Here is a 27382-nt window from a genome sequence, read left to right as displayed (position 1 = left end):
AAAATAAATAATAACACCCTTCTAGGTGTATAATCATCAGTCTTAAGTAGTTTCCACATTCCCCTGCCAGAAAGCCAGAGGATGGATATGCCTGCATGATTCACATTAGTTCCCTATTCCCAGAACATCCCAAACCTTCCCAATTCCCATATCTCTGCTTGCTGCAATCCTTTAAGGACTATATGAAATGCCACTTGCATCCGTGAGGCCTTCCAAGTTCCTTCGCTCCCCTAAACCCTCAATTCCACAGAGCACTTGTTTTTTATCCTTCTACTCTGCACTGACCATGTAGCACTATATTTGACCACTACCTGTGTATGACTTCTACTACAGAGACTACATGCTCATAAGGAAGGAGCCGTCTTGTCAGATCTAGGCATCACTCCTAGATAATAAGATGGTAAATGAGGTCTCCATGTTCTTTTACTAAACTGTGGTCACTTTCTTCTCAGTAAACATTATCTTATCTTTATAGTTACATATTCTTCAAAACAATATTTATGGGAAAAGGTAATTCTTCATTTTCCCTGTGTTATATAACAGCTTATCACGAGAATTCAGGGAAAATATTATCAGCTGGTTAGTGAACAAGCATTTATTAAGTGTGTCCTATGTGCCAAGTACTGTAAGGAAACACTGCTCCCCCACTCCTCCCAAAAAAGAGAACAACTAATATAAGAAGGGGGCACTTGACTGTTGCTGGACAAAGTGATGTTTGTCAGAGCATCGCAGATTTTGGCTAGAAATGACCTCAGAGGCCACTGGATGCAACCCCCCCTCCCCCCGCCATCTTACAGATGGAACTCAGGCTCACGGAGGAAAAACAACTTCTCCAAGGTCACATGAGTAGTAAGTAGTAGAGCTAGGCATAGAACTAAGGTCCTTCATCATCCAATCTTTTCTCTACACCATGAGGTTTTATTTCTAAAGCTTCTTAACAGTCAGAGATGGAGTATTCCATCAATATCCAACCAACATTTATTAAACATTTACTGTGGGCTAAGCATAGGGATCACCAATCAGACATGGTCCTTGACCACAGACAGGAGAAATACCACAGGTATAGAAAGGGAAAATAAAGCAATGAAGGAGGTGAAATAAAATGAGACTGAAAGACATACTAGAAGAGAGGTACACAACCTGGTATCGCCACCACCATTACCTCCAAAAAACCCAAGAACATGTAGAAAGTTATGAACCAACACAAAATTGTAACACTGGGAAGAAATGTGTTGACTGATGAAGCAACTACCCAGTATGACTCAAGAGATCTACACTGAGGTTTGTGGTCCCTACTAAGCAGTACAGACAGTTTTTTAACGGCAATGGGGAAATGCATAGTGGGAATAACTGGTCCATAGCACATTATCAAGGATGACTTACACTTAGGAAGTGGCATCAAAGATTTTATTGAGGACAGGCATGACCAGAAAGGAAGGTAATCCTGCCATGGAGTTGAAGATGACATGAAATGGACAGCCTCTGTGGTACAATGAAATCTCAAAATAGGAAGAGAACCAGACAAAGGTGACAGGTGTATCATATAGATGCAGAAGATGTATGGAGTGGCAGAAATATGATGAAAAACACATGAAAAAAGCAACCATTAGACAGAGAGATATGTCAAAGGACCCAAAGAAATGAAAATAGATTGCTGAGTCAAAGAGAAGTCCTAGGAAGGAAGCCAAGAGGAACTACAAAAGACCAATGGTTTAAGAAGTTTAGAAGCAAAAGAATGAAAATACCCATAGTATTCAGATAGGATGCTTTTCATATTTTTTTATCATCTCATTAAAAGTAATTAATTACACATTTCACTATGATGATGAACTGGAAAAACATCTAATTATTGTTACTGTTATTGCCAATGTTTCATTTTCCCCTAAAGAACCATGAAAATTAACATGGTTAATATAAGTTGTTATTTAACAGAAAAATGCACTCAAGTACAATCTGACTGACACTATAGGCTTAACTGACATACTCAGGGTCTTTGGAAGTCATCAACCCTGGGACAGGGAGAGAGTGCAGATATACACGAAAAGATATAAGCGATACATACATACAGATACACACACAGACACTTCAGTGTTCTATGCTCTTCAGAATCTCATCATCTAGCAAGATGACATCAACTTCAAAACTCTTAAGTCCCCAGCTGCCCTTGCTCCTAGGCCCCTTCCTTCCATCTAACTGTATGGAGGGCTAGGTTCCTCCAAGGTCCTCAATTTAAGGAGGGTGCCCAGGGTAATTATTTCATCATTTCCCACCAGGTAACATCCCTCTGAACATCTTCACACTTCCATGCAAGGTATCATTCTCTCCCCTCCCTCCCCCCTTTTAGTTGTTTTTTATGAGTTATCTTACCCAATTTCTGAACTCCTTGAGGGTAGGGATTATCTTTTTTGGCTTTCTTTGCATGCCCAGAACTTCATGCGGTGCCTGGCATAGAGTAGGCACTTCATAAGTACTGACTGATGGCCCAAAATAGAGAAATGACTGAAAAAGTGGACTGGGGGGGAACAGCTTTAATATTAACCATGAATTTAAGAATAATTATAAGAAGTAGAATGTAATTATGTTTGTAAGAATACTTATGCTCTAAAATTAGTTAACTGAGGGACACTGAGGAACTTTTTTCCTCTCTAATGTAGGAAAGATAGTCACCTATCTTTGATGATTTAGGTACAGTCGGGTCTACAGGTCAAGGAAAGAGGGAAATGACTTTTGGTTCTATTTTGCCTCTGCTGAACGATAGATTTAAAAGACCATGTGATTTGATTTCATATGTGATGCCACAACTGGAAAAGATTCATATGGCAAGGTGGAGTTGCTACCTCGATACAGCTGAGCTGGACCACCAGATGGCCTTCAAAGAAGTAATATGGCCTGCATAAGTGTATATCATCTGCCAAGAGGAGAGGAAGAAAACAAGACTATCCATAAGTAGCAGTGGCAAGAAGTCCTCCTTGGAGGAGTAGCTCCAGGTCCAAATATGAAGGGAGAAACCAGGGGCTTTATTTCTCTTCTGCTCAGACACAGAATGAGCACCCTGGAGAGTAAAGATGTAGGTTCATTTGTAGTGATGAAAGGGAGAGAAGGAAAGAAAATGTGAGCGGAGAAAGAGAGCGAACAAATGACACATATAGGTCCAGCAGGGCACAGTTAGCCCCAGAAAAAAAATCACTAAATTAGTTGTCAAAGGGTTTAGAATAAATGGAAGTTTCACTTATAGAATCGAAAAGCCTGGGATGTACTATCGAGCTGAAAATCAAGCTGGAAGGCATGTACTGTGTTAACTGAACTGCATAAATCAGATGGCAAAAAGGAATGCTTTCTCTTGACTTCACTGTGCTCTATCCCATATGGACCACTCTATCCACCTATCTAGTCTCTCCTCCAGAAAGCTTGTCCATTCTCTATAGTCGAATGATCTAGTTCTTTTGCTCTTCTCATCATTCCTCCATCTCCTCTTTAAGTCCCAAAGCTAAGGAAAAGTACTCCCCAATGTTCTTCTCTCTCTCTCCCCTCTTTTCCAAAAAAACCTCATTCATTCTTAGAGTGTCAACTATGACTTCCATCGAAGAATCTCTGTCTGCATCTTGGCTCTGCTACTGTGTGACCTTGGACAGGTGATTTAATGCAGCACTTCTTAAACTGTAGGTTGTGACCTGTTAAAACCCACAGTTTAAGAAGTGCTGAATTGTAATGGCTTCAGGCCCAAGTTTTCTCATATATAAAATGAGGGAGGTGAGCCTAGATAGTCTCTAAGCTCCCTTCTAACCCTAAATCTCTGCTGCTAGGACACCACAGTCTTTCCAAGGATGACTCTTCTTTGCCTGTTACAGATTTCTGCTACAATGTCACCCCATCACCTCAAACTCAATATGTATAAAACTTCCACCTTCTACCTATCCCCTCCAAAAATAGTCACATCCTAACACAGCTTCCACATTTCTTGCTGTTACCCAGGTTCCAAACTTAAGAATGATTATTCCATCCATTTTGGACTCCAAATCACACCTTTTCCCATTGCCCAGAACTCAAAAACCCCATCTGCCTCTTGCTGCATCGGAGAGCTTCTTCCACCTGCTACTTACAGTCCTACCATGATGACCCTAACTCAGAATCTCTGCAGATATTGTGATAGCATTCTCATGCATCTCCCTGGCTTGTGTCTTCCCACCAATCCATTCTATAAGGCACCAACAGACAAATCTTCCTGAATCACTGTCTCATCGTATTGTTCTCCTGTTTAAAACATCTTCAGGATTTTCCAAATGTCTTCAGATCATCAAAACTCCTGAGGCTGCCATTCAGGGACCCCTAGAATCTACTCTGGAGCCATATCACTAACCGCTTGCTAGTTATTATCCAACAAACATTCTTTTCTTAAATTTATTTTCAGTGTTCCACAATCACTACCATATAACCAAGATTTTTTTTTCCTTCCCTCCTCCTCGCCCCTCCCTCCCTGAGATGGCATACAGTTTTAGATAGGTTCTACACATACATTCCTATTAAATATGATATCACCATAGTAATGTTGCAGAGAAGAATTAAAATGAATGGGAGAAATCATAAAACAAATCAAAATATAATATAAAACAAAACGTTCTGCTACACTCTGCAATTGAATGCCATAGTTCTTTCTCTGGATGTGGAAGGCATTTTGCCTTAAAAAATCACTGGGAATTTTTTAAATCCTTGCATTGCAATGAAGTTCTAAGTCTACCAGAAAAAATACTTGCACGTTGTGGTTGTTGCTGTGTACAAAATTCTCCTGGTTCTGCTCCTTTCACTCAGCATCAGATCATATAAGTCTTTCCAGGCCTCTCTGAAGTCTTCCTGTTCATCATTTCTTATAGCATAGTAGTATTCCGGTACATTCATATACCACAATTTATTCAGCCATTCCCCAATTGATGGGCATCCCCTTGATTTCCAGGTTTTGTTCACCACAAAGAGTGCTGCTATAAATATTTTTGTACATGTGGGACCCTTTCCCATTTCTATGATGTCTTGGGGATACACTCTTAGAAGCAGTATTGCTGGGTCAAAGGGTATGCGCATTTTTGTAGCCCTTTGAGCTTAATTCCAAATTGCTCTCCAGAATGGTTGGATCAGCTGACATCTCCACCAACAAAGAATTAGTGTTCCAACTCTCCCATGTGTTCTCCAACATTTATCCTCTTCCTCTTTTGTCACATTAGCCAATCTGATAGGTGTGATGTGATATCTCAGAGTTGTTTTGATTTGCATCTCTCTCATCAATAGTGATTTAGAGTATTTTTTCATATGACTATAGATAGCTTTGATTTCTTCCTCTGAAAAGTGCCTATTCATATCCTTTGACATTTATCAACTGGGGAACTACATAAACATTCTGCTATAGCCACACTGGTCAAATCATCACACCCACATTACATCTTCAACATCTCTAATCCAGTATACCTGACATAGATTGCCATTCCTTACATGTTTCCTATGTTTGAAACCTACTTCCCCTTTGAGGACAAATTCCAATCCCACCTCATCCAGGAAGAACACCTAACAAGTCCTTCATTTACTCCATCCTTTTTTCTGTTACCAGAATAATCGTTCTTATGTAAAAATCTTCCTTATGAGGTCATTTAATCATTTCATGGTCTAGGCAACTTTTTACGATTAAAGATTGCAGACAAGGTACTGCTCTGCATTGATATAGGGCATTTCCTTGCCTGGGAATTTCCTCTGTCAATGAAACCCTAGGCAATCCTATTTCTATGCATATCGTTCATCATGTCATTCTTTTCTTCAGAATTCTTCAGGGGCCTCATCTCGGCTCCCAGGTAAAGTTCAACTCCCTCTCCAAATTGGTAATATCCTCACTCTCTGGTCACATCTCCTATTACTCCCCTCCGTGTACTCTAATAGTCAAAAAATCAGCCAGATGTCTGCATGCAAACCCATACTGCATACTCCTGCACACTCACACAAGAACACACCTCCACACCTTTGCCCAGGTTTGTCCCTTATGTCTGGATGGACCCATCCCTCTCTACTTCATTCAATCAATTTCTATCCATCCTCAAAGTTCACCTTAAATGCAATTTTTCCCACAAAGCTTTTTCTTCATGAAGTGCCTTGTTTTAGAAATTTCTAATGCAATTATCACATGATACTGTGAACTAGAGCTTATCAAATGACACTGTGAATTACAAGAGGCATTCTGCGGTCTCCTTAACAGCAAGAACCACAGCATTTCTCAACCTGGCAGCCCTGGCAGGGTTGAACACAGTGCTCGGTATACAATGGGTGTCTAATCAGTGTTGGCTGTATTGCCAACTTCTATAGACCTTCTTAATAACCATCATCGAGAACTCATCACAGTCTAATTTACGTGAGGGACAAAACTGTGTGTTACTGTTGGTGTCTTATTTTAGGGTCACTTCATTTTGGCCCATGTCCTTCCTAGCAGAGAAACAGCAATGGTAGTAAGAGAGTGGACAAAGACACTTCTTGCAATTGTGACTCCATGGAAGAAATACTGAGAACCAAGCTCGAGAAGATTCCGACTTTCCTGCTGGCACATTCAGCTAGAGGCTAATGGAAAGGGCAAACAGGTTTTAATTAGGAGATTTAGTCTAAGTATAATCAAGACCAATGCTTGTCCAAAGTCTGGAACAGAGAAGAACAGAAGGATGCTGCAAAAGGGAAAAGAACAAGGGCCTGCAGAGAAGGCGTCTGATACCACTGCAGGGAGAGCTCAAAGTTAAGTATTTAAAATGATACAGTATGAAATGACTGAAATCCGGGTGGTATACACAAAGACTGCTTATAGCACACAGAAATGTCAGGGATAACTTTTCTGCTAGATTTAATCCACAAAAGAATGTATCCAAGTGTAATTGTTGTGTAAGTGTACCTTAATAAGAACAAGAGAAACCTGGTACAAGTTCATTAAAACCTTGCTCCATAGGATCCAAGTCCAGAGATCTAATAAGCCATGACGCAATGAGGAGGAATGGTAGGGACCCCAGGAGACACTCGGGGTTACACTAAAGTGGCAAGTTCCACCAAGTGCCTACATGATATCACAATCTACTGTCTTCAAATGAACAAACCAAGAGGGGAAGGGGAGTGGGGGAGAGGAGGAGAATGGGCCATAACAAAGGCTTCCTTCCACCTGTGAAAAAGCTCTTGCTAGTCATTCCTTCCATAAATAAACTTTTCCAGAAGTAAAAAATACAGCTCCATGTGCATAATTATAAGAGATTCTCCTAGATCTCCCAACTTAGTATTAACTGAATATACAATGTTGGACATTTCCTTTTTCCTCAACAAGGTTAACAAACAATAACCCAGAAAAAGTCTCCCCCCAAATGAATGAAACGTTAAACAGTTTAACTTACATGAATTAAAGACTCACTCAACATGTCTTCATTCACCTCCAGAATGCTATTTTTTATATCTTCGTAAGACATGCGATAAGAACCCAGGAAGATAGCTAAAATAAAAGAAATTTAAAAAAAGTTAATCTCAATGTTAAAAGCTAAACCTCCCAATGAACATTTCCTTTTTGTTTTCTCAGTCATCACATAAGAGATATCCAGCTCTAATCATGATATCCACAATTGTCATTAAAAGCTGCTAGCAGCCAATGTGATAGCAGCCCAGGACAGAGCTGTGGGCTCTGAGCTCAGGGTTTGCAGGTGATGCACATTCACCACAACCAAAGTCAAAGTCAGAAGGCCTCAGTTTCTAGAGTGGCTCCTGATGGTGGAAAGCATCCCCAGCTGACTGAGAGAGAACGTAACGGCCCAGTTACTTTTTCTCAGGCATGAGATTAAAGCAACCCACTAAGTAGCCATCTCATTAAGAGGCTATCATTCTCTTCCCTTGAAAAATTCAAGCCAACTGAGCAGCGAATGCTGGTGCATCCCTGCTGGGGCTGCTCTGGAGCGCTCTTAGCTACTTCCTACATGGAATCACCATTTGCTCTGGAAAGCATTTATTTAACTGGACACATCCTTTTGTCTCACTACAACCATTTGGAAATCATAGGCACAAGTGGATCACAGCTTCCCAAAATGCATTTTTAAGCTATGACTGTTCACCTTAGCTTTCCACTGAACATGAATTTACAGCAGTTCTCAGAGCCTTCTTTAGTGAGTAGTTCTGCACTAGTCAAGCAAGCGATTTCACTTTGCAGGAAAATCAAAAAGAGCTCTCTGTTTTCAAGGTAATTGAAGGTAAATTGAGATTTCAAAGGCCAATTAGAAGCATCATCATTAGAAGTAATAATGAGAAACTGCTAAACTCCTACATAGTATGCTGGATAATAGTACATGAAAGCATGCCTCAAAAATGGTGTGGGCCCAGTCACAGTATCTCCAGTACAGTCAATGGGAGAATCCAAGTGAATCCTCCCATACTGGAACTCATCTTCCTTGCATAATAATCCCTGCTGAAATGGACCTTGATATCATATTATAGTCATTATGAATAAATTTTGTTAACATGTCAAAAACTCTGATACATAAAGTAACTGACCCATCAAAATATATTTCACTGAGCATATTTTGGCCTCAAATGGAAAATTATCCCAGATTAAAGAATTTGGCAGGTACATCAAAAAAGACAGCATCAATTACATGTTTTACAGGTTCCAAAGATCCGCCTACACTGTGAATTTGGAACACAGTCCTCTGTGTGCACGGAAAAAACAGGTTTGCCGTGTTTATGCAGAAAAGTGGCTCTATTGAGTGGGATCACCTACATACCTCTTACAGTGATAGAAGAGGACAGAAAGTGAGACAACAGAACTAAGACAAATACTGCAATGAAGGGAAGGCAAGCTCCCAAAGGAATCTTTCAGAATCACTTGATATGTGTAAGAATTTTATCACAAATCAGCCAGGATTGCAGCTGATTTTTAATGACCTTAAAAAAAGAAAACACCTTCTCCAGGGAAAGCTATAGACTGAAATTAGCTGGAAGACAAAGATATTCAAAGAAAACAAGCAAAATGTAAGTTTAAAGAAGTTATGAATTCAGTTTTCTTTAAAGCATTTAGTAAAAACAGGGGAGGGGAGGAAGGGGACCCCAAAATGATTTACATACACAGATTCTGAGCAGTTTTTCCATCCAAAATTCTTAGTTCTTTAACTTTCTTCTTGGGAGCAACTTTCTTTTCTTCTGGGACATCGATGTTCTTTTTAACTGAAAAAAATGAAAATACACAATTGCTACATTAGAGTAAGCCATATTAACTATGTTAATAAACTTCATTCTGAAATCAATGAATGTCTTTATTTTATTAGTTCAAGGAGGAAGAGAAACAGAAAAATATAGACCTGTTTAAAGGTTTCTGTGCAAATTAAATACCAGCTTTTAAGCAAAACAGATAAGTGAAAGAGAACCAAAATCAATTGTTGCTTCTTACCTAGCATGTAGCATCAATTATCTCTACCATTACCAACAATGCCCCCATAATTAATGTACAGTAAAATCATACTAATTTGGATGGACAAGATGGCCAGTGCATACTCCTTTTAAAACATTCTTTAATCTATGTGGTTGATTCATTCAATATTATTATACTGGAGCAGAAACCATAACATCAACAGCTAAGAATCTGCTAATTCAATCCTTCTGGGCCTACTTGCAAAGCTATAGAAGACTGATTCCCAATGAGCACATTACTGGCATCACTGTACATATGCACAAGGCATTTAAAAAATCGACTCTCTATGTCTCTCTCTAATAAGGAGGGAACTGGAGTCAAGGGGACCTGGGTTCAAATTCTGCCTTTGGCATTTAATAACTGGATGATGAAAGGCAAATAAGTGGAGCTCCCTGAGTTTCCATTTTCTCATCTGTAAAGCAAGGATAACACCTGTCCTATTCAACTCAGAAGTTGTTTGGAGGTTCAAATGAGACAATCAATGTAAAACACTTTATGAAAGTTAAAGAGCTACATAAAAAGTCACTTAGGAGTGTCACTGTTATTTGCTTTGGTAAACTCTCTTGTCAGAGGAAGCCGAAAGCTCAGTCTGAGCCCCAGCCAAGCTTCAGCTCCCTCAGTACTTACTCACTCCCTTCCACCTGCTGCACAGTAAGGATCAGGTCCCTACCAGGGAAAGGAAAAGTCACAGAACTGAGAGATCAAGAGTTTGCAACAAGAAACCAAACAGAGGAATAATCAATTCAAGGTATAAATCCTTTGAATATGAACTTGAAAATTTAAGATACATGGAACTCAATTGCCATAGTGTATCTGAACAGAAAAAAACAAAGAAGGCCTCATGAGTGGTAAGAACAGCACCTCACCAACTTTGGAGAAGCCAATCTACTTTTATTTTTTCAAGGAGAGGGGAGTCCAGATTTATTCTCTTTTTTTGTAAGGAATACTCCAGAAAGAAACACTGTCTCCAATGAAGATCTCACCTACTCTTTGCTCATATTCCCCCAGCTGACCAACTACTTCTCCTTAGTCTCCATCACACAGGTGCCAAAGTGTTTTCCTCAATTATGGATCTGGCTAAGTTGCCGCTTCCCCCACTCAATAAACTGCAGTGGCTCCAAAACATGTCCAAGGTCAAACATAAAATCCTCAGTTTGACTTCAAACTCACCCTGAGCTTTCGTGTCTTCTTATGCTTTACTCCCCTCCATACACTCTAGGATCCAACTACATGAACTTACTTGCTGCTCCTCAAATATAATGCTTCATCTCCAGTCTCCATGCCTTTGCATGGGCTGTCCCCCATGCCTGAAATGCTCTCCCTCTTCACCTGTGTCTTAGTTTCCCTGTTTTGTTTCAAGAGTCAGCTCAAATCCCACCTTCTGCAGGAAGGTTTTCCTGATCATTCAGTTTCCCTTAGTGCCTTCTCTCCCAGCTCACTCCTCCCCTTGACATGATCTTGAATATATCTTCTATTTATCTAGGTATTTACATTTTATCTACCCAATTAAAATGTGAGTTTTTGGTTGAAGGAATGAAAGCTTAGCTCAAATTTTTGAAACGACAACTGAGAATGAGAAGTCAATGAATGAGATCCAGTGCTAAAAACAGCTAAACAGGTCACTGAAGCTACTGACCTTTTACAATAGCCACGAAACATTCAATTCAATACCCAAGCTAGTGGCTACTCTTTTCTGAAATGGAATTTGTTATTTCAAAATGCTTTCCTGGGAAATCGCCATCTCACACTTTAGAGACTTTCTCATGATTAGCACTGAGACATCACACTTTTCCCTATAGTCGTAAAACTGTGATATGTTAAAAATTGTGAGGTTCCACAGTGACTATGAATTTCTACAATCAGAGATGTTTATCCTCTCACATGTTTTTTCAATATAAACAAAAACAATTTTAGACTCCTACCAATTTGGAAATCATGTGAAATATTTTGATGGAAATGACCTGCTTTTTTCCCCAAACAAAGATGACAAGAGAATCCTCATTGACATAACCAGAATACATGTACTCGAAATAATAAGGACTATATTCTGAGGTGATGTTTCGTCATGCAAATGCAATATAGGGTTTTAAGACAACATATTATGGCTGGTATGAAAATTTAAATCACACTGTTAAAGGACAATGACAACCCTGATCACCCTAGTGGTAAATACTTCATATGGACAGCAACTATTACACTAATAAGAAAGTCATCCTAACAGCTACATCTAATGGATTTTCCAAGTCATTCTCTTGGGCCTCCACTCAGTCTAACACTTGATCCACCCACTGCTTCTTAAGGGGGGTCTGCTCCTACCAGGAGAACATTGTACACAGTTACAGCCACATTGTATGGTGACTGACTTTGACAGACTTGGCTCTTCTCAGCAATGCAAGGATCTAAGACAAGTCCAAAAAGCTCATGATGGAAAATGCCATCTACATCCAGAAAAAACTCTGGAGTCTGAATGCAGAGCCAAGCGCATTATTTGCTCTCTTTTTTGTTTTGCTTCATTTCTTCTTTCTGGTGGCTCATTCCATTGGTCATAACTCTTTTTTTACATCATGACTAACATGAAAATGTTTAATTTGAATATGTATATAGAGCCTATATCAGATTGCATGCCATCCTGGGGAGGGAAGGGAAGAAACTTTAAAACTCAAAAGTTTGTGGAAGTGAATGCTGTAAACAAAAAATAAATAAATTTTAAAAAGAGGGTCTGTTCTTTTAGCTTCCAAGACACTATTCTCCAAGGTCTCTTCTAATGTTTTTAACGTGCCAATCTAGGGTGCATGTCAAATATGATGATATTCCCTAGTTATCTCTATCACAAATTCTAAAACAGAATATTCACTTACTAAGGTTCCCATCATTTCTGGTTCAGTAACTAGGATCCAGTGAGCAGAACAAGGAACACTGAGCAGAAGCAGAAGAGAATACTTTGGCTTAATTTCTTTTTTCCTCCCCTCTCCCCCCTTTCTCTCTCTTTCCCCTAAATTTGTGATTCCCTTAGAAAATTCCCAATAGTAGAAAACTGCCACTGAGGCAACTCTCTCTCTACAATGGATATCTGCAGTTTGAAGTCTTAGAGTTGTCTGGTCACCAAGAGGTTCTGTAATGTGCTCATTATCACAGAACTAAAAGACACTGAAAGTAGGATAAGGCTACAGGTACTGAAACTCTAAGGAGTCAGGCTATATCATACACTCTATGTCCCAACATATACTGCTCCTAAGGCTTGATATAGAGGAAAGCTTAATAAGCAGGAGAGGTGTACAAAAGTGCAAGAGTACCATTAGCATTCCAGTAAGAGACTGAAAGACAATTTGGTGAGTACATAATAGAGGAATTCTTGAGGACCATATGGTATCTGCAGTCCATTCCAGCTCTTAGATTCTGTAATTTTATGATCTGAGTTTGTCCTTTGGAAAGTCACTCAGTCTCATGTAGCATTTCAGGCCATTACAGGCTAAAGCAGTAGTTCTAATACTTATGGTTCTTAGGACTTTTTTTTAACAGTCTTAAAAATTATTGAAGGCTTCAAAGAGCTTTCATGAATACTTATTATACTTGAAATCAAAACATCTTAGTATTATTATGAAAACAGCTTTGAGCTCAAGGAAAGGGTGTCAGGGCCCCCACGGGTCCATGGACCACACTTTGAAAACCTCAGGTGATAGTGAGGTGATTATGAGGTCCCTTCGAAAACTAAATAATATGATTTTATAATCAAATGTGTGTAGCCCATTAAGCTAATTCATTTCGTATAAAAATTTTATTGATGAAATCCATCGGTATATTGAAAGTCCATACCATTATGACTTAACCAGATGTCCTTTTAATGTTTTTTTGTCAGCTATTCTCCCAACAAGCATTTATTAAGCTTTTACTATGTGCCAGGAACTGTGCTACACTATGGGGATACAATCAAAGGTTAAAAGAATGCCTGTCCCTGAGGGATCTCACCCTAATGAGGGAAGTCAAAAATTTGGTACTTTCTGGCACCAAGCTGATTGAAGGAAATCTCAGAAGTAAAAGCACTAGCAGTGGAAGAGACAATTAGTATTATTCACAAATACAGCTTGTAAAGTAATTTAAAATACTAATTATTATTTTTCAACTATATAACTGAATTCTGATATTTTTTTCACAGTATACTTTGGATGCACAAAACGTACCCAACTCAGAGGATTCTCTTCAGATCATAAGAAACAGTCAATAAAAAGTTGTGAGCCTAGTATACCTGTGAAACATCAATTATCTATAGACACAGAAGTGTGTATGTGTATATATATATATATATATATATATATATACACACATATATATATATATATTCACATATACACACACATATTTCTCCCCCTCATTTATATATATTCATGACATAATGCATGCCTGTGAAAGAAAAAAGGCTATTGCTTTTCCTTCATGTACTGAAAATAGTGTTCACCTGAAAGTAGAGATCCTCATGCAAGGACAACCTTTTACATTATGAAAACATGAGATATATATATATATATATATACATACTCCAATAACTAAACATCTACCTGTGTCATCAGGGATATTCGAAAACAAACAATTTGTGAAATATATACTGCCCCAGAATTTGAGAGTAGGAATAGACCTCAAAAGGGCCATTTAATCCAAGCCACCCTGAAAAAAAATCTCTTCTCTACAACCTACCCAGCAACAGAAACTTCAGTCTTTGCGTCCAGTGAGAGGGAGCAGGCTACCTCCAAAGATCCCCCTTTTCTACTTTCAGGTGCTTCTAAGTCTTAGGAAATGAGATGGCACAGTGGATAGAGTGCTGGACCTGGAATCAATAAGACCTAACTTCAAATCCAGCCTCAGAACACTTACTAGCTGTGTGATCCTGGGCAAGTCACTTCACCCTGTTTGCCTCAGTTTCTTCATCTGTAAAATGAGTTGGGGAAGGAAATGGCAAATCACTTCAGTATCTCTGCCAAGAAACTCCCATATTGGGTCGTGAGGTGACCAGTCAGAGGAGACTGAACCACAACAATTCTTAAGAAGTTTCCCTATAATCCTAAATTTGCCCCTTAGCAGCTCTAATGCATTGCTCCCAGTTTTTCCCTCAGGGCCTGAGAAGGACAAGTTTAATCCTCCTTCCACATCAAGGCCCTTCAAATAACTGAAAATGTCTATCATTCCCCACCCCTTCACTCATCTTTCTCTCCTCCCAGCAGAGAGAAGAAGACTCTATATGATTCAAGCTTTAGAACACTATTAAGACAGGTCCAAAATATATAACTAGGGTAGGCAGAGATATTGTGCAAGAATTAAATGCACAGTTCCTGCAATGATGCTGTTGGAGGAGGTCCCCCCCATTCATAGGAATTTGTCATTACCTTCAATACTTTGGTACTTGAAAGATCCTGTAACCCAGGAGAGCAGAGAGCTTGAGCTCTGGGATCATGGACAAGTATCCCCATCATTAAAGGAGACTTGGACAAATAACCTTGCTATAAATTGAAGGATCAGCACAGAATACCAAACCGGATTAGCCAGTCTGGGAAGCAACAAAGGTTTTCTTTTCAATTGTTTTTGAGTTTATTTTGTGAAGACTAACATATTTGTTTACCAAAGCTTGTAAAGAAAAAGCTGATGCAATATGCAGGCAGAAATTGTTTTTCCCTTGAACCAGCCACGGTATGTGAAGCTACAGCTGGGAAATTTGGACTTGCTCTATTGCCTCCAGCTGTGCACTAACTAAGGCAGCCTCCAGAAAGGTAGATTCATTGTGACACCCACGTGGTACCTTAAGTAATCGGGATGACATTACCACAAGTGTTCCAGAAGTTTAAAGCATATTCAAACATGACTAACGCTCCTAATGGCAGGCATCACACACAAATACCTTATAATGAGGCCCTAATTAAGGAACAAACCTTACTGGTTGGAGTTTATAAAAGCACACCCCAAACCAGGGAGCACATGTTATTCTGAAATTAACATCTGCATGACTAATAGACTTGTACACCTGTTCATTAAGCCAATTACTAAAGACAGCTAAATGTCACCAGAATCCTGGGTTTAACAACGCAGTTAATTTTTTATGTTTTAGGAGGGAGCTCAACAGCACAGGTGGAAGCAGGCAAAGGTCAAAGATTATCATCTTCAAAGTTCAAGGGGCTTACTTGTTTGTGTCTTCCTTTAAAAACAACAAGAAGGAAAGAAAAAGAAAACTGAAGTAGCTACTTCGAAACCTGAAAATGGGATGTGCTGCCTGTCTCATAGGTACAACCACCTGCCTGCCTGCTGAATGAAATTGCAGCAGGTCCTTCCTGTTAAGCTTTTAATAACTTTTTGTTCTGGGTCTCCTTCATTCAACATTAAATTTCCTTCCCAGCAGATAGACCTTCAAATTTATTGCTGGATGTGGACCCAAATGATATAAGAAGGATAGGAAAATATGAGATGAGATGTGCGTCTTTGAAGGAAATACCTCTAAAGGTCATCAATGAGATCACAAATCCATTGGAATTTCTGGATATCTGCCAGCAAGCATGTGGTTTTCTTGGATTGAGATAAAAGTGGTGGGCTTATCATATACGGTAAGAGAGCAGAACTCCATGAACCTTCACAATTCTGGATATGAATCTCACAATTCAAAAAACCCAGAAGGCTACAAACATCATACTAAGATTATGAATGAGGAAAATACATTGGAACCTAAGAATACCACAAAGGTGTACCACCAACCTAATACAATATGTTTGTCTTCAATTTCCTGAAGATCTTGCTTCAATTTCTCACCTCCACACTGTTTGTCATGTGCTGTGTTTTCTCTTCAACTGCCATCAATCACATATATAAGGCACCTGAGGCAACAGTTCTTTTGCTGAGCAAGAGGGGATGGTAAACAAAGTGACAGACAACCAGAGTTCCAGAAGGGAACTCAACAGGTGCCTCATGAAGGTCTATTACTAAAGCATCCAAGACAGATGGTTCAGAGGAGGAAGATGCCAATGGTGCCCCCATGAAACACTAACCCTGTCTTTAATCACCCTTGCAGTCAGAGTCCTTTCTGATGCCTAAGCAAACTGTCCTTTTTGGCATTTCCTCCTTATCCTCCAGAGATAAGACCAACTGTTTACCATGTCTCTACAGCAAAAGAAGAGAAATAGTCCATTCCATTAAGAAAAAATCTGGGCATCAAATAAAACGAATAAGCATGTGATGTCTAAGATATCAGAACGCAGGGAACTAAGACAAATATGTGACAGGCAAAAGCCATTCCTCAGTGGATAAGTGATCAAAGAATATGAAGTAACAGTTCTTAAAATAAGAATGACAAAGTATTAATAGCCATATGAAAGACTATGCTACATCACTAATAATTAAAGGCAATTACAAAAAAAAAACTTGCTGTTTCATATCACACCAAGCAAATTGGCCAAAATGGATGAAATGAGTGAATCATGAATTTTGAAGGAGCTACAGAAAGACAGATACATTAATATACTGTTAGGGGAATTCAACATTGAACCAGTCATTCTTGAAAGCAATTCTGAATTATGCTGAAAAAGGGGAGATTTAAATATTCATATCTTGAACATCTTTGACCCAGAGATTCTATTGCTAGGCATATACTACAATATCAATATTAATAATAGCTAGCATTTCATTATCTCCTACTATGTGGCAGGCACTGTGCTAGTGCTTTATAAACACTGTCACATTTAATCCTCGCCACAACCCTGAGAGGCAGGTCCTCTTATTATCCCCATTTTACAGATGAGGAAATGGAGACCGAGAAAGATGAAGTAATTTGCTCAGTCACACAGCTAGTAAGCATGGCATCATCATCATCACCATCATCATCATCATCATCATCATTTTGGGGAAAGGGGAAGGGAATAAGCACTTATTAAGTGCCTACTATGTTTCAGGCACTATGCTAAGTGCTTTATAAACATTATTTGATTTGATTTTCACCATAATCTGGAAGGCAGGTGTTATTATTATCCCCATTTTATAACTAGGGAAACTGACATAGCCAGATGTTGGAACTTGCCCCGAGTCACACAGGAAATAAAGGTCTGAGGCTGGTTTGACCTCTGGTCTTCCTGACTTCAGGCCCAGTGTTTAATCCAGGGTACCACCTTGCTGCCTACTACAAGAAAGAGAAAGGCCCATATACACCCAAGGATTTATTACAGCACTCTGGGAAGCAGCAGTGAACTGGAAAGAAAGTAGATATTCAGTGACTGAGGAAGTGGTCCATAAACTACAGTACTCAAATATATTGAAATACTAATGCATTGTAAGAAAAGATGAATATGAATAGTACAGGATAGCCCAGGCAGATGTAGATGTATTGTAAAGGAAGGGGACCAGGACAACATAGTGAGGAAGGAAGGAAGGAAAGAAAGGAAAGGAAAGGAAAGGAAAGGAAAGGAAAGGAAAGGAAAGGAAAGGAAAGGAAAGGAAAGGAAAGGAAAGGAAAGGAAAGGAAAGGAAAGGAAAGGAAAGGAAAGGAAAGGAAAGGAAAGGAAAGGAAAGGAAAGGAAAGGAAAGGAAAGGAAAAAGGAAAGGAAAGGAAAGGAAAGGAAAGGAAAGGAAAGGAAAGGAAAAGGAAAGGAAAGGAAAGGAAAGGAAAGGAAAAGGAAAGGAAAGGAAAGGAAAGGAAGAAAAGAGAAGGACGGAAGGAAGAAAGGAGGGAGGGAGGGAGGGAGGGAGGGAGGAGGAAGGAAGGAAGGAAGGAAGGAAGGAAGGAAAGGAAGAAGGAAGGAAGGAAGGAAGAAGGAAGAAAGGAAGGATTACAAAATTATCTCATTTGAGTCTCACAACAACCTTGAGAGGTAGGTGCTGTATTATCCTCATTTTACAGATGAAGAAACAGGGGCAGACTGAAGTTAAGTGACTTGGCCAGGCTCATATAACTAGTAAGTATCTGAAACTGTATTTGAACTCAGGTCTTCCTGACTCCAGGCATCCCACTCTATCCACTGTAGCACTTAGCTGCCTCTGGTAACAACAATCAAAACTGAACTGCATACAATTAAAATGAGCAAGCTTAGTAGTGAACCAGGGGCGGAGAATGCCCCACTTCACCTCCCTGCAGAGGTGGGGGTGACTGTAAAGGTGGAACAGAGCACATATTGTTGGACTTTATTGATGTATTGGTTAGTTTCACTAAACTGCTTTTCCCCCTTTATTTTTTATTCTTTATACTAAGGATGGATCTCTGAGCGGGAAAGGTGGAGAGCTATACTGGGAAATGATATAAGAATAAGAGATCAACAAAACATGTTTAGAAATTAAATCATTTACCAGTTCCCTTGAGAGAACAGTATCAATTGGGTGATAAGACTGGAAAGCGGATTATAAGAGGCTGAGAAGTAAGACAAAGGGAAGCATAGGCAATGGATGTAAGCTACACAGCAGAGGTAAGGAGTCATTGCAGGGCAGTTGAGGGCCACGGCACAGAGATAAAAGGCATGAAGAGAAGCGAGAAGGCCAGTTTGGTTGAACCAGAGTATGGGAAGGGAGTAATGTATAATAAAGTTAGGGAGACAGGTGGGGTCAGCTTGTGAAGGCCTTTCAAAGTTAGGAGTGTACATGTTATCTAAAGTCACTGGGGTTTACTGGATAGGGGACTGAGATCATTCACTGTCAGTAGCCTCTCTTTTCTCAGCCAAGTAAGAAAACTTGGAGGTGAGAAGGATTAGACTAAACCTGCTTTTCTGTCACCCTGCCCCAAGCACCACAGGACTTAAAGGGCTAGCCTGGACAAAAGAGCGTTTGTTTTTCATTCTTTCCTGGATCCCTATAGTTAAATAAGTCATCACCTAAGAGTTGGGTAGTAACAACCTTCTCTCAGCTAGCTGGGCTACTCCTTGGAAAGTAAAGTCTGCCATGAAGATCAGATACTAAGTACTAGAAAACAGATTTTTGAAATTAATTTTAAGTGATGTAACAGAGCATATGTGTAATTATTTAAGTGAGAGTAACTGGGCATTATCCATGTATGGATGTGTTTCCTTTGTTTTTTTTTTAAGATAAAAAGAGTATTAGCAAGGCTCTTATACTAGCTCTAATGGTATGTGTTACATAAAGTTTAAAGTAGAACACTGAATTCCAGAGCACTGCCCATCTGAAATGTACAGTTTTCTTGGAATCAGCTTCTCAAAGAACTGTTGTCATTAAATGTGTAGAATTCACATAGAAAGAGTGAGTTGTGGGCAGGAAAAGGAAGAATGGTGTTGGCCTGATGCCAGAGGGCTTTGGCATTCAGCTACATATTAAAAGATGAGTACAGAAGGGAGGCCTTGAGAGGCAGAAGAGGAAAAGGAGAAGTTGATGTGACTCAGTTTTCTGAGCATGATTCAAGAAGCTATCTATCTCTTTACACATTTCAATAGAGCCAAACTATTCCAGATGCCCCCAGAGAGGTTCCAAACTGGGATTTCAGGAAAGAACTAGAAGACAGTGGTTGCAAGAGAACAAAATCTGGATTCTCCAACTAGAGAGTACCTAAACTCATTCTCTGTGTCTACAAAATCTCAGGCAGATCAGAGTCTTGCAGCAAACTGTGATGCCTGAGAGTCACTAAGAGGTGAGGAGGCTGAAGATGGGAGATGATTGAGATAAAGGGATAAAGGATGTTACTGAGGCTCCACAGGCAGAGCTAGAAAAAAACCTGAACAAGGAAGAGTCAAAGAGTAAGCCTTGAAGGAACCAGAACAAAAGGATGAAGAAGAAAGGATGCAGAAAAGCTTCAGGTGGAAACAATCTCCTTAAACTTACTGGCCTATTCCAGCCTCAAGCTACTTTCAAACTAAAGGGAACATGGGATAATGATGTCTCCAGGAAATGTGCTAAAGGTACAGGTAAGTTGAAAAGAGAAGCAAGATTCATAAATGATACCCTTCCATCAAAATTTCACAAAAAGTTCATGGAAAAATATGTCAGGTGGTATACTTGAACATACTTAATTATTAAAAGGCTCAAGGAAACTCAAAGGGTCATTCTGACTTCAGTTTGGTCAGATTTTCTTCCTCTCCTCTTAATGGCTCATAGATTTCCTGACTTTTAAAATCTCAAATACCTGTTTTGTCAGCAATACCTAGAGCTAGGAATTAGTTTAACCTTCTTCCTACAACATAAATTTATCACTTATGCCACTTTGTTATGTGAATATTTACAGTTGTTATTCTGTTTTTTCTTGTAAATATTGGGGCATGGAGAAATGTATTTTTCAATACGGAATTTAATTAATTAAACTGAAAACAAATAAGCAGGGAAGCAGTATCAAGTAGCAAGGCATATGTTTTTAAAAACAAGGGTAGTGCAGCCTCAGAGTAGTAATTGTATTTTTTAATTTTTTATAATATTTTATTTTTACCCAATCACATGTAAAAATGATTTTTAACATCTGGTTGTGTTTTTTTCTTTTTATTCTGAATTTCAAATTCTATTTCTCCTTCTCTCTTTTCCACCCTTCCTGAGATGGTAAGCAACCTGATATACGTTATACATGTACAATCATATAAAATATTTCTAGATTAGTCATTTTATAAAATAAGACAGAGAGGGAGGGAAAATATTATACTTTAGTCTATTCAGACTGCATAATTTCTTTCTCTGGAGGTGGATAGCATTTTCATTATGAGTCCTTTGGGGCTGTTTTGGATCACTGTATTACCAAGAAGAGCTAAGTTATTCACAGTTGATCATCACACAATACTGCTGTTACTGTGTACAATGTTCTACCGGCTCTGCTCACTTCACTTTGCATCGTTCATGTAAGTCTTTTCAGGTTTTTCTGAAATCATACTGCTTGTCATTTCTTATAGCACAATAATATTCCATTACAATCATATACCACAACTTGTCCAGTCATTCCCCAACTGATGGGCATCCCCTCAGTTTCCAATTCTTTGCCATCACAAAAAGAGCCGCTATAAATACTCATGTACAAAAGGTCCTTTCTCCTTTCTTTAATCTCTTTGGGATACAGACCTAGTAGGGGTATTACTGGAGCAAGAGGTATGCACGTTTTAGAGCCCTTTGGGCATAGTTCCAAATTGCCCTCAAGAACAGTTCACACCTCCACCAATCATGCATTAGTGCCCCAGTTCAGATAGTAATTAAAAGAAATCAGGCACACCCTTAATTGAAAGAATCACATTATGCTCTTTTTGTAGTGGCAAAGAACAAGAAATTTAAGGAGATACCCATCAGCTGGGGAATGACTACACAAAATATGGAATTTGAATGTAATGAAATACTAGTATATGCTTCTAAGCAATGAATGATGAAAAAGATGGAGTCAAAGAAACTTGTCAAAATTTACATAAACTGATGCAGACTGAAGTAAACAGAGCCAGCAATCTATATACTAACACTGTGAAAACAAACAACTTGGAAAGACTTAAGATTTCTCATCAATGCAATAACCAATCATGCTTCTAGCTGATTGATGATGAAGTATTCTACTCACCTCCTGAAACAGAAGTTATAGATGCATGATAAAAGAAGAAATCTAGTTGTTTGGTATTTTTTTTTTACTTGACTATGCACATTTTACAGGGGTTTTGTCTTTCTTATATTTTCCAGCGGGCAGGGGAGGTGAGAGGAAAAGAAAACAAATGCTTGTTAATTTAAAGAGAAAACAAAAGAAAAAAAGAATTGCCTTAAATTCCTTAAATATAAAAAAGGAACAGACTTAGAACTAGGAAACCCTATAACTCTATCCTAGCAGAATGCTTCAGTCCTACTATGTCCAACAGAAGTCTGGCCTCTGCTTCACTAAATACATTTTTTCTTTGGGGCTGATACAAGGCCCCCAAATAAGGTAATTCCTCTCCCCGCAAATGGTCTACAGCTCTTCCAGTTTTGGTACGCAAATCCCACCAAGGCACTTGCAGTTGATCTGTACCTAGGACACTGAGAGGTTGGATGATTGGCCCATGATCACACAACTAATATTTACCAATGGCAGGATATGGTCTTACACATTCCTGACTCTAAGGCCAATTACATTATCAATATTGTCTTTCTCATATTCATAATCCATAAAAGACATACAAAAATTATGACAAATATTATTAAATCAAAACTAGCTAAGTAAAGAGACACAGAGAAGTTCAATGTCTCAGCCCAAATCATACAATTAGTAAACTTCCACCATGATGCCCAGCAACCCTACTGTCACTATAAACGTGACCATACTTTGACCTAAAGATCTACTGATTTTAATTTCAGCACAGACTGCAGCTTCAGTCAGTGAGCAGGAGGCATATAGAGAACACTGGACTATGGAGCCAGATGACTTAATTCCAACCCTTTAGCCCTCATATTCAAGATCTCACCAGTCCCTTCCACCATGCTGGGATGCCTCTCTACCCAGGATGCAGGCAGGGTGCAGATGCATCATCAAACAGTCATACCCTTCAAAAATCCTCTGACCAGTAATCAAGTAATGTTTGTAGCTGGAAACAAACATGCGTCTAATGAATGGACAATCATGAAGTAAGAATGTAAAAGAATATCATTGCATGACATGAGCGTGAGGAACAATAAGGATAAAGAAATACGGGCAAACTCAGCCTCTTATGTCACTCAAAACTTTGGAAATGAATGGACAGTCAAACAGTGACATCGAAAGTAGGGAGCAGTACAGCCCAGTGGTGCAGTGGTAACCAGCAACTATGTAAGCAGGCTTCTAGTATGTTGGGCAGGTCCTCCGTGGAGTATTCTTTGAAGGATGAGGACGAAAGTTCTAAATACAAATCCTAGCAAGTCGTCCAAATCAGAAATGCCTTTAACCTCTCTGTGTGATGGTTTAACTAGTTGATGTGAAGCTCCCTTCTGCATCTACATTTGATGATCCTGTAATTTCTGAAATGCAGATGAAGTATTAGAAAAGCTACCAGAGAAAGGGGACAATTCTATATCCAGTACAGGAAGTACCAGGTAACAAGACCCTAGTCTACATAATGGATGATGTAGCACTAACAAAGTGTCGATGTGATTGAAATAAAGATATTTAAGAGGTCAAGGGCTATTTTGTGTGTGTGTGTGTGTGTGTGTGTGTGTGTGTGTGTGCTCTATTACTCCCACCAACACATTTCGGTGGTTTCTAATGAGAGCGAGAGCACAAGCATAAGTAAGAGTGAGTGAGAAAGAGAGAGAGAGAGCACGCAAAAAGAGAACATGCAAAAGAGAGACAGTGCTATTCATTGCCACTTATAGAACTCTTTTTCCACTTATAGAACTACAATCTCTCTTAATTTTTTTTACTCTCAAGAAAAAAATATAACAAACTATGGGTGTGGCCCTAGGCACTATCAAGAAAGCAAAGGAAACTGAATATAGCAGTGTATCAAAGCTCAAAGAGAGACTGCTGGGTTGTGCAGCCCCAGTGACAATGTTTAATTGTGCGTCTGCTATAAAAGGGCAAGATTAGTCAATTGGTATTTCCTATGGGCTTACTATGTGTTAGGCATTCTGTTAAGGGCTAGAACTACAAATGTAAGCAAAAAGAAAAATAGTCCCCATGTTCAAGAAGGTTAAATTCTAACTGGGGGAAGATAACACCAAAAAGGGGAATTAAAAAGGGGGATAAGAGAAGGAGGTACTCAGGAAGGATGGTAGTATAATCTGGAGCATGAAAGATGGCAGCTCTGGAGTATGCCACAAAATGGAGGTTCCTAACAATAGTGAACATTTATAGAGCACCTTAAGGTTCGCAAAGTGATATACACATAGGTATCTCATTTGATCCTCACAATAACTTTAGAAAGGAGGTACTATTATCCCTATTTTTACAGATGAGGAAACTGAGACAGAAGTCCAGTGGTTTGGCCAGCCTCATATAGCTAATAAGTGTTTTAGGGATGACAAAATGTCTTCCCTACAATATCTCATCTGAAAATCACAATACTTTGAGATGGGTAGTGACAGAAGAAAAACTATGGCTCAACAAAAGGAAAGTATTTAGACAGAGCACAGCCAAGCCTCACCCAGGTATCTAGATTCCAAATACAGAACTTCTTCCATTCTAATACTACATCCTCCTGTTACATAAATGATCTGGCGACTAAAGTAAAGGAGTGATCAGGACAGAGTCTTGTCATATGTTGTTCTATTACAAGAAAGCACTGAATTGAAGAGCAACTTCAGTAACAGAAATAATTTAAGAATAAAACTGGTCTATATCAGAGGCAACTAGTGGAATACAGAACAGAGTGTTGGGCCTGGAGGCAGGAAGACCTGAGTTCAAATGTGATCTCAGATAGTATGTGAGACTGAGAAAATCACTTAACCTCTGTCTGTCTCCATTTCCTCAAATGTAAAATGGCAGTAATAATAGCACCTATCTCATAGGGTTGCTGTGAGGATTAAATAAAACAGTATTTGTAAAAAATGCTTTGCAAAGTACCTGGCACATAGTAGGCCCTATATAAATGCTTATTCCCTTTGCCATGGTGACTTACTGGAAAAGATCAATGAAATTATTTTTAAAAAAGATTATAATGTTCAGCAGGCTTCAATGCATCAATATTGAAAAGGAAGTGAGAAAGATGATACAGAATTTACAAAGCTTCTTACTCTGTAAGAAAATCATTCAACTGATGGTTGGCAGAGACCTTCCCATTATTTTCTGATGACATGACAGAAGTAGAAATGAAAAATGAAGGCATCACAATAAGAATCCTCCATACCAGGCAGGAAATGCTTTATGAACCGAATATATATGGCCCCCACTGCACACAAGATTGTCTGCAACCATCCTCAAGAAACTGAGCAATGGGCAGCTCCATTTATTTGAAGCAATCCATAACTACAATAAGGATTTCAACAGGAAATGAGGAAGACATATCTGGGGATTACAAAAACAACAACTTACAGGGTAAAAGAGAAATAAGCAATTTGATGAAGTTAAAAGGTTTTTCTAATGTTCATCAGTAGTGTTCTGCAACATCAAGGGCTTGTCAACACCATTATCTATGGAAGATAAACTGGCCACAAAGCAGAAACCTGTGGCATTTGGTGGAGCTGTGTGAGCCTCTAAGCAGAAGGGTACCACACCAAGCCCAAGTGGGACCAGATGGGCATGAGGTGTACCAACCAGACAACACTTGGTCCTCCCAATCTACTGAGTGCACCTGCACTCACCTCGATAGAAAACAAGCTATTTGTAGAATGAAAACATCCAAGACAATTCAAGGACAAAATCTTGCTGATCAATGAAGGAGTATGTTAGAAACAGAAACTTAACGAAACAGGATGTGTAGTGAAGCCCATGGAGCACACAGAAAAGAGGTATGAGAGATAAGAAGTATTCAGTAAAGTTGATACCATCAACATTTCCTAAATGCCTACTGGGTACAAAGTATTATGTTAAACACAGTACCTGTCCTCATGAAGTTTCCAGTATGATAGAGACATAAGATACCAATGTAAACAACTACCATTCATGGCATTACCCAATAAATGCACTGGAAAGGTACAGAAGAAAATACCACTTGTAGTCTGAGAAAGTGTCATTACCAATCAGGGGATCTGGGAAAGCTTTTCTTTAGAAGTGGCATTTGAGTTGATCTTTGAGGGTGGATAGGGATTTTAACAGACAAATGGGAGGGAAGCTAATCCAGTCAGATTAAATAACAGAAGCAAAAGCATAGAGAGAGGAGAGTATAGTACTACCAGCCTGTTTGAGAATAGGGGATGGTATATAGGTAAAAAAACAAACCAATTTGATTGCAGTACAAAGACCATGAGAGAAGGAAGAGATAAGGCTGGGAAGGAAGGATAGTTACTTTGGAGGGCCTTGAATGTTCAGGAAAGGAGTTTGAATTTCAACCTATAGACAACAGGAAATCACTGAATTTTTTTTTTGAGAAGAAGAGCAACATGACCAGATGTACTGGAAAGAAAGATTTTTCTAGCAATGTTCTGAAGGGAGGACTGAAAGGAAAGTGTAGACTGGAAGTTTGGCATGTGATCAAGTAATAATGAGGCCCTTCTTGGTACTCATTAATATATCAATAGGTCAAGTGCTTGAATGGCAGAGGTAAGACAAGCAATGAGATGAAGACAAGTTAGGAAGATGTAATAGACAGGACGTGGTAACTGACTGGATGGGAAATGTGAGGAGAAGCTCAGGGATAACACCAAGGTTATGAAGATGAGAGACTGGGTAAAGTGGTAGCCCCAGAACTAAGAAATAGTGAAGTGAGGAGCATAGCAAAATTCGAGGAAAAGATCAGAGCTTGATTTTAGTGATTTGAGCTTGAGGTACCAGGGAAACATTCTAGCAGATCTGCACATATGAAAACATGAAGAAGAAAAAGAATTAGTGACAGAAACTAGCTGTGTGACCCTAGACAAGTCACTAAACCTCTGTATGCTTTAGTGTCCTCAACTGTAAAATGGGGATAGTAATAGCACTTAGCTCTCAAGGTTGTTGTGAGGGTCTCTAAACATACTCATTATCTTCCCCTCCGCACATACCCCTTCAGTAGCCTATTTCGTCTCTCTGCCACAAGCCTTTCCTCTCTCCAGTCCATCTTCCATTCATCTGTCAAACTGACATTCCTAAAGCACAGGTCTGACTATGTTACACACATACACACACCCCTCCAATTATTTTTATTTATTCAGAAATTCATTGTGCTAAGTAAAATAAAACATTCCTAGAAAAAACAAAACAAACCTTAAAGAATGAGTTAGCTCTTGACTGAAGGAGGAGAATAAAAATAATAACAAAATCCTCTGTCAAATACTAAAAAAACAACGTGCTGACTTCTTTTAGCACTTCAAAACCCTCAGAGAATTTCTACCTTAGCTGCATTTTCATGAGTCACATTAGAACCTTTTAATGCTGGAAATTGATGAAAGTGAACTATGCATCAACACAAAATGGAAAAACTTAGAGGTGATCATTTAAAATAT

At 39.1% G+C, this 27382-nt stretch overlaps 1 protein-coding gene across 7 annotated transcripts in view; it reads right to left on the bottom strand.

Moving 5' to 3' along the window:
- Positions 1–27382, bottom strand: part of DIAPH2 (diaphanous related formin 2) — a 1011052-nt gene that overhangs the window by 603505 nt on the left and 380165 nt on the right. For all 7 annotated transcript variants that reach the window (XM_072625718.1, XM_072625715.1, XM_072625716.1 and 4 more), the window contains 2 exons: positions 9106–9204; positions 7395–7489 (listed from right to left, as the gene is read on the bottom strand). In XM_072625718.1, coding sequence (XP_072481819.1) covers positions 7395–7489; positions 9106–9204 — 194 coding nt within the window. The remainder of the gene's footprint in view (positions 1–7394; positions 7490–9105; positions 9205–27382) is intronic.

Source organism: Notamacropus eugenii, chromosome X (assembly GCF_028372415.1).
Source record: "Notamacropus eugenii isolate mMacEug1 chromosome X, mMacEug1.pri_v2, whole genome shotgun sequence".
Taxonomy (NCBI): domain Eukaryota; kingdom Metazoa; phylum Chordata; class Mammalia; order Diprotodontia; family Macropodidae; genus Notamacropus; species Notamacropus eugenii.
Note: the sequence above shows the minus strand (reverse complement) of the source record. Positions and strands in the feature narration are given on the sequence as shown.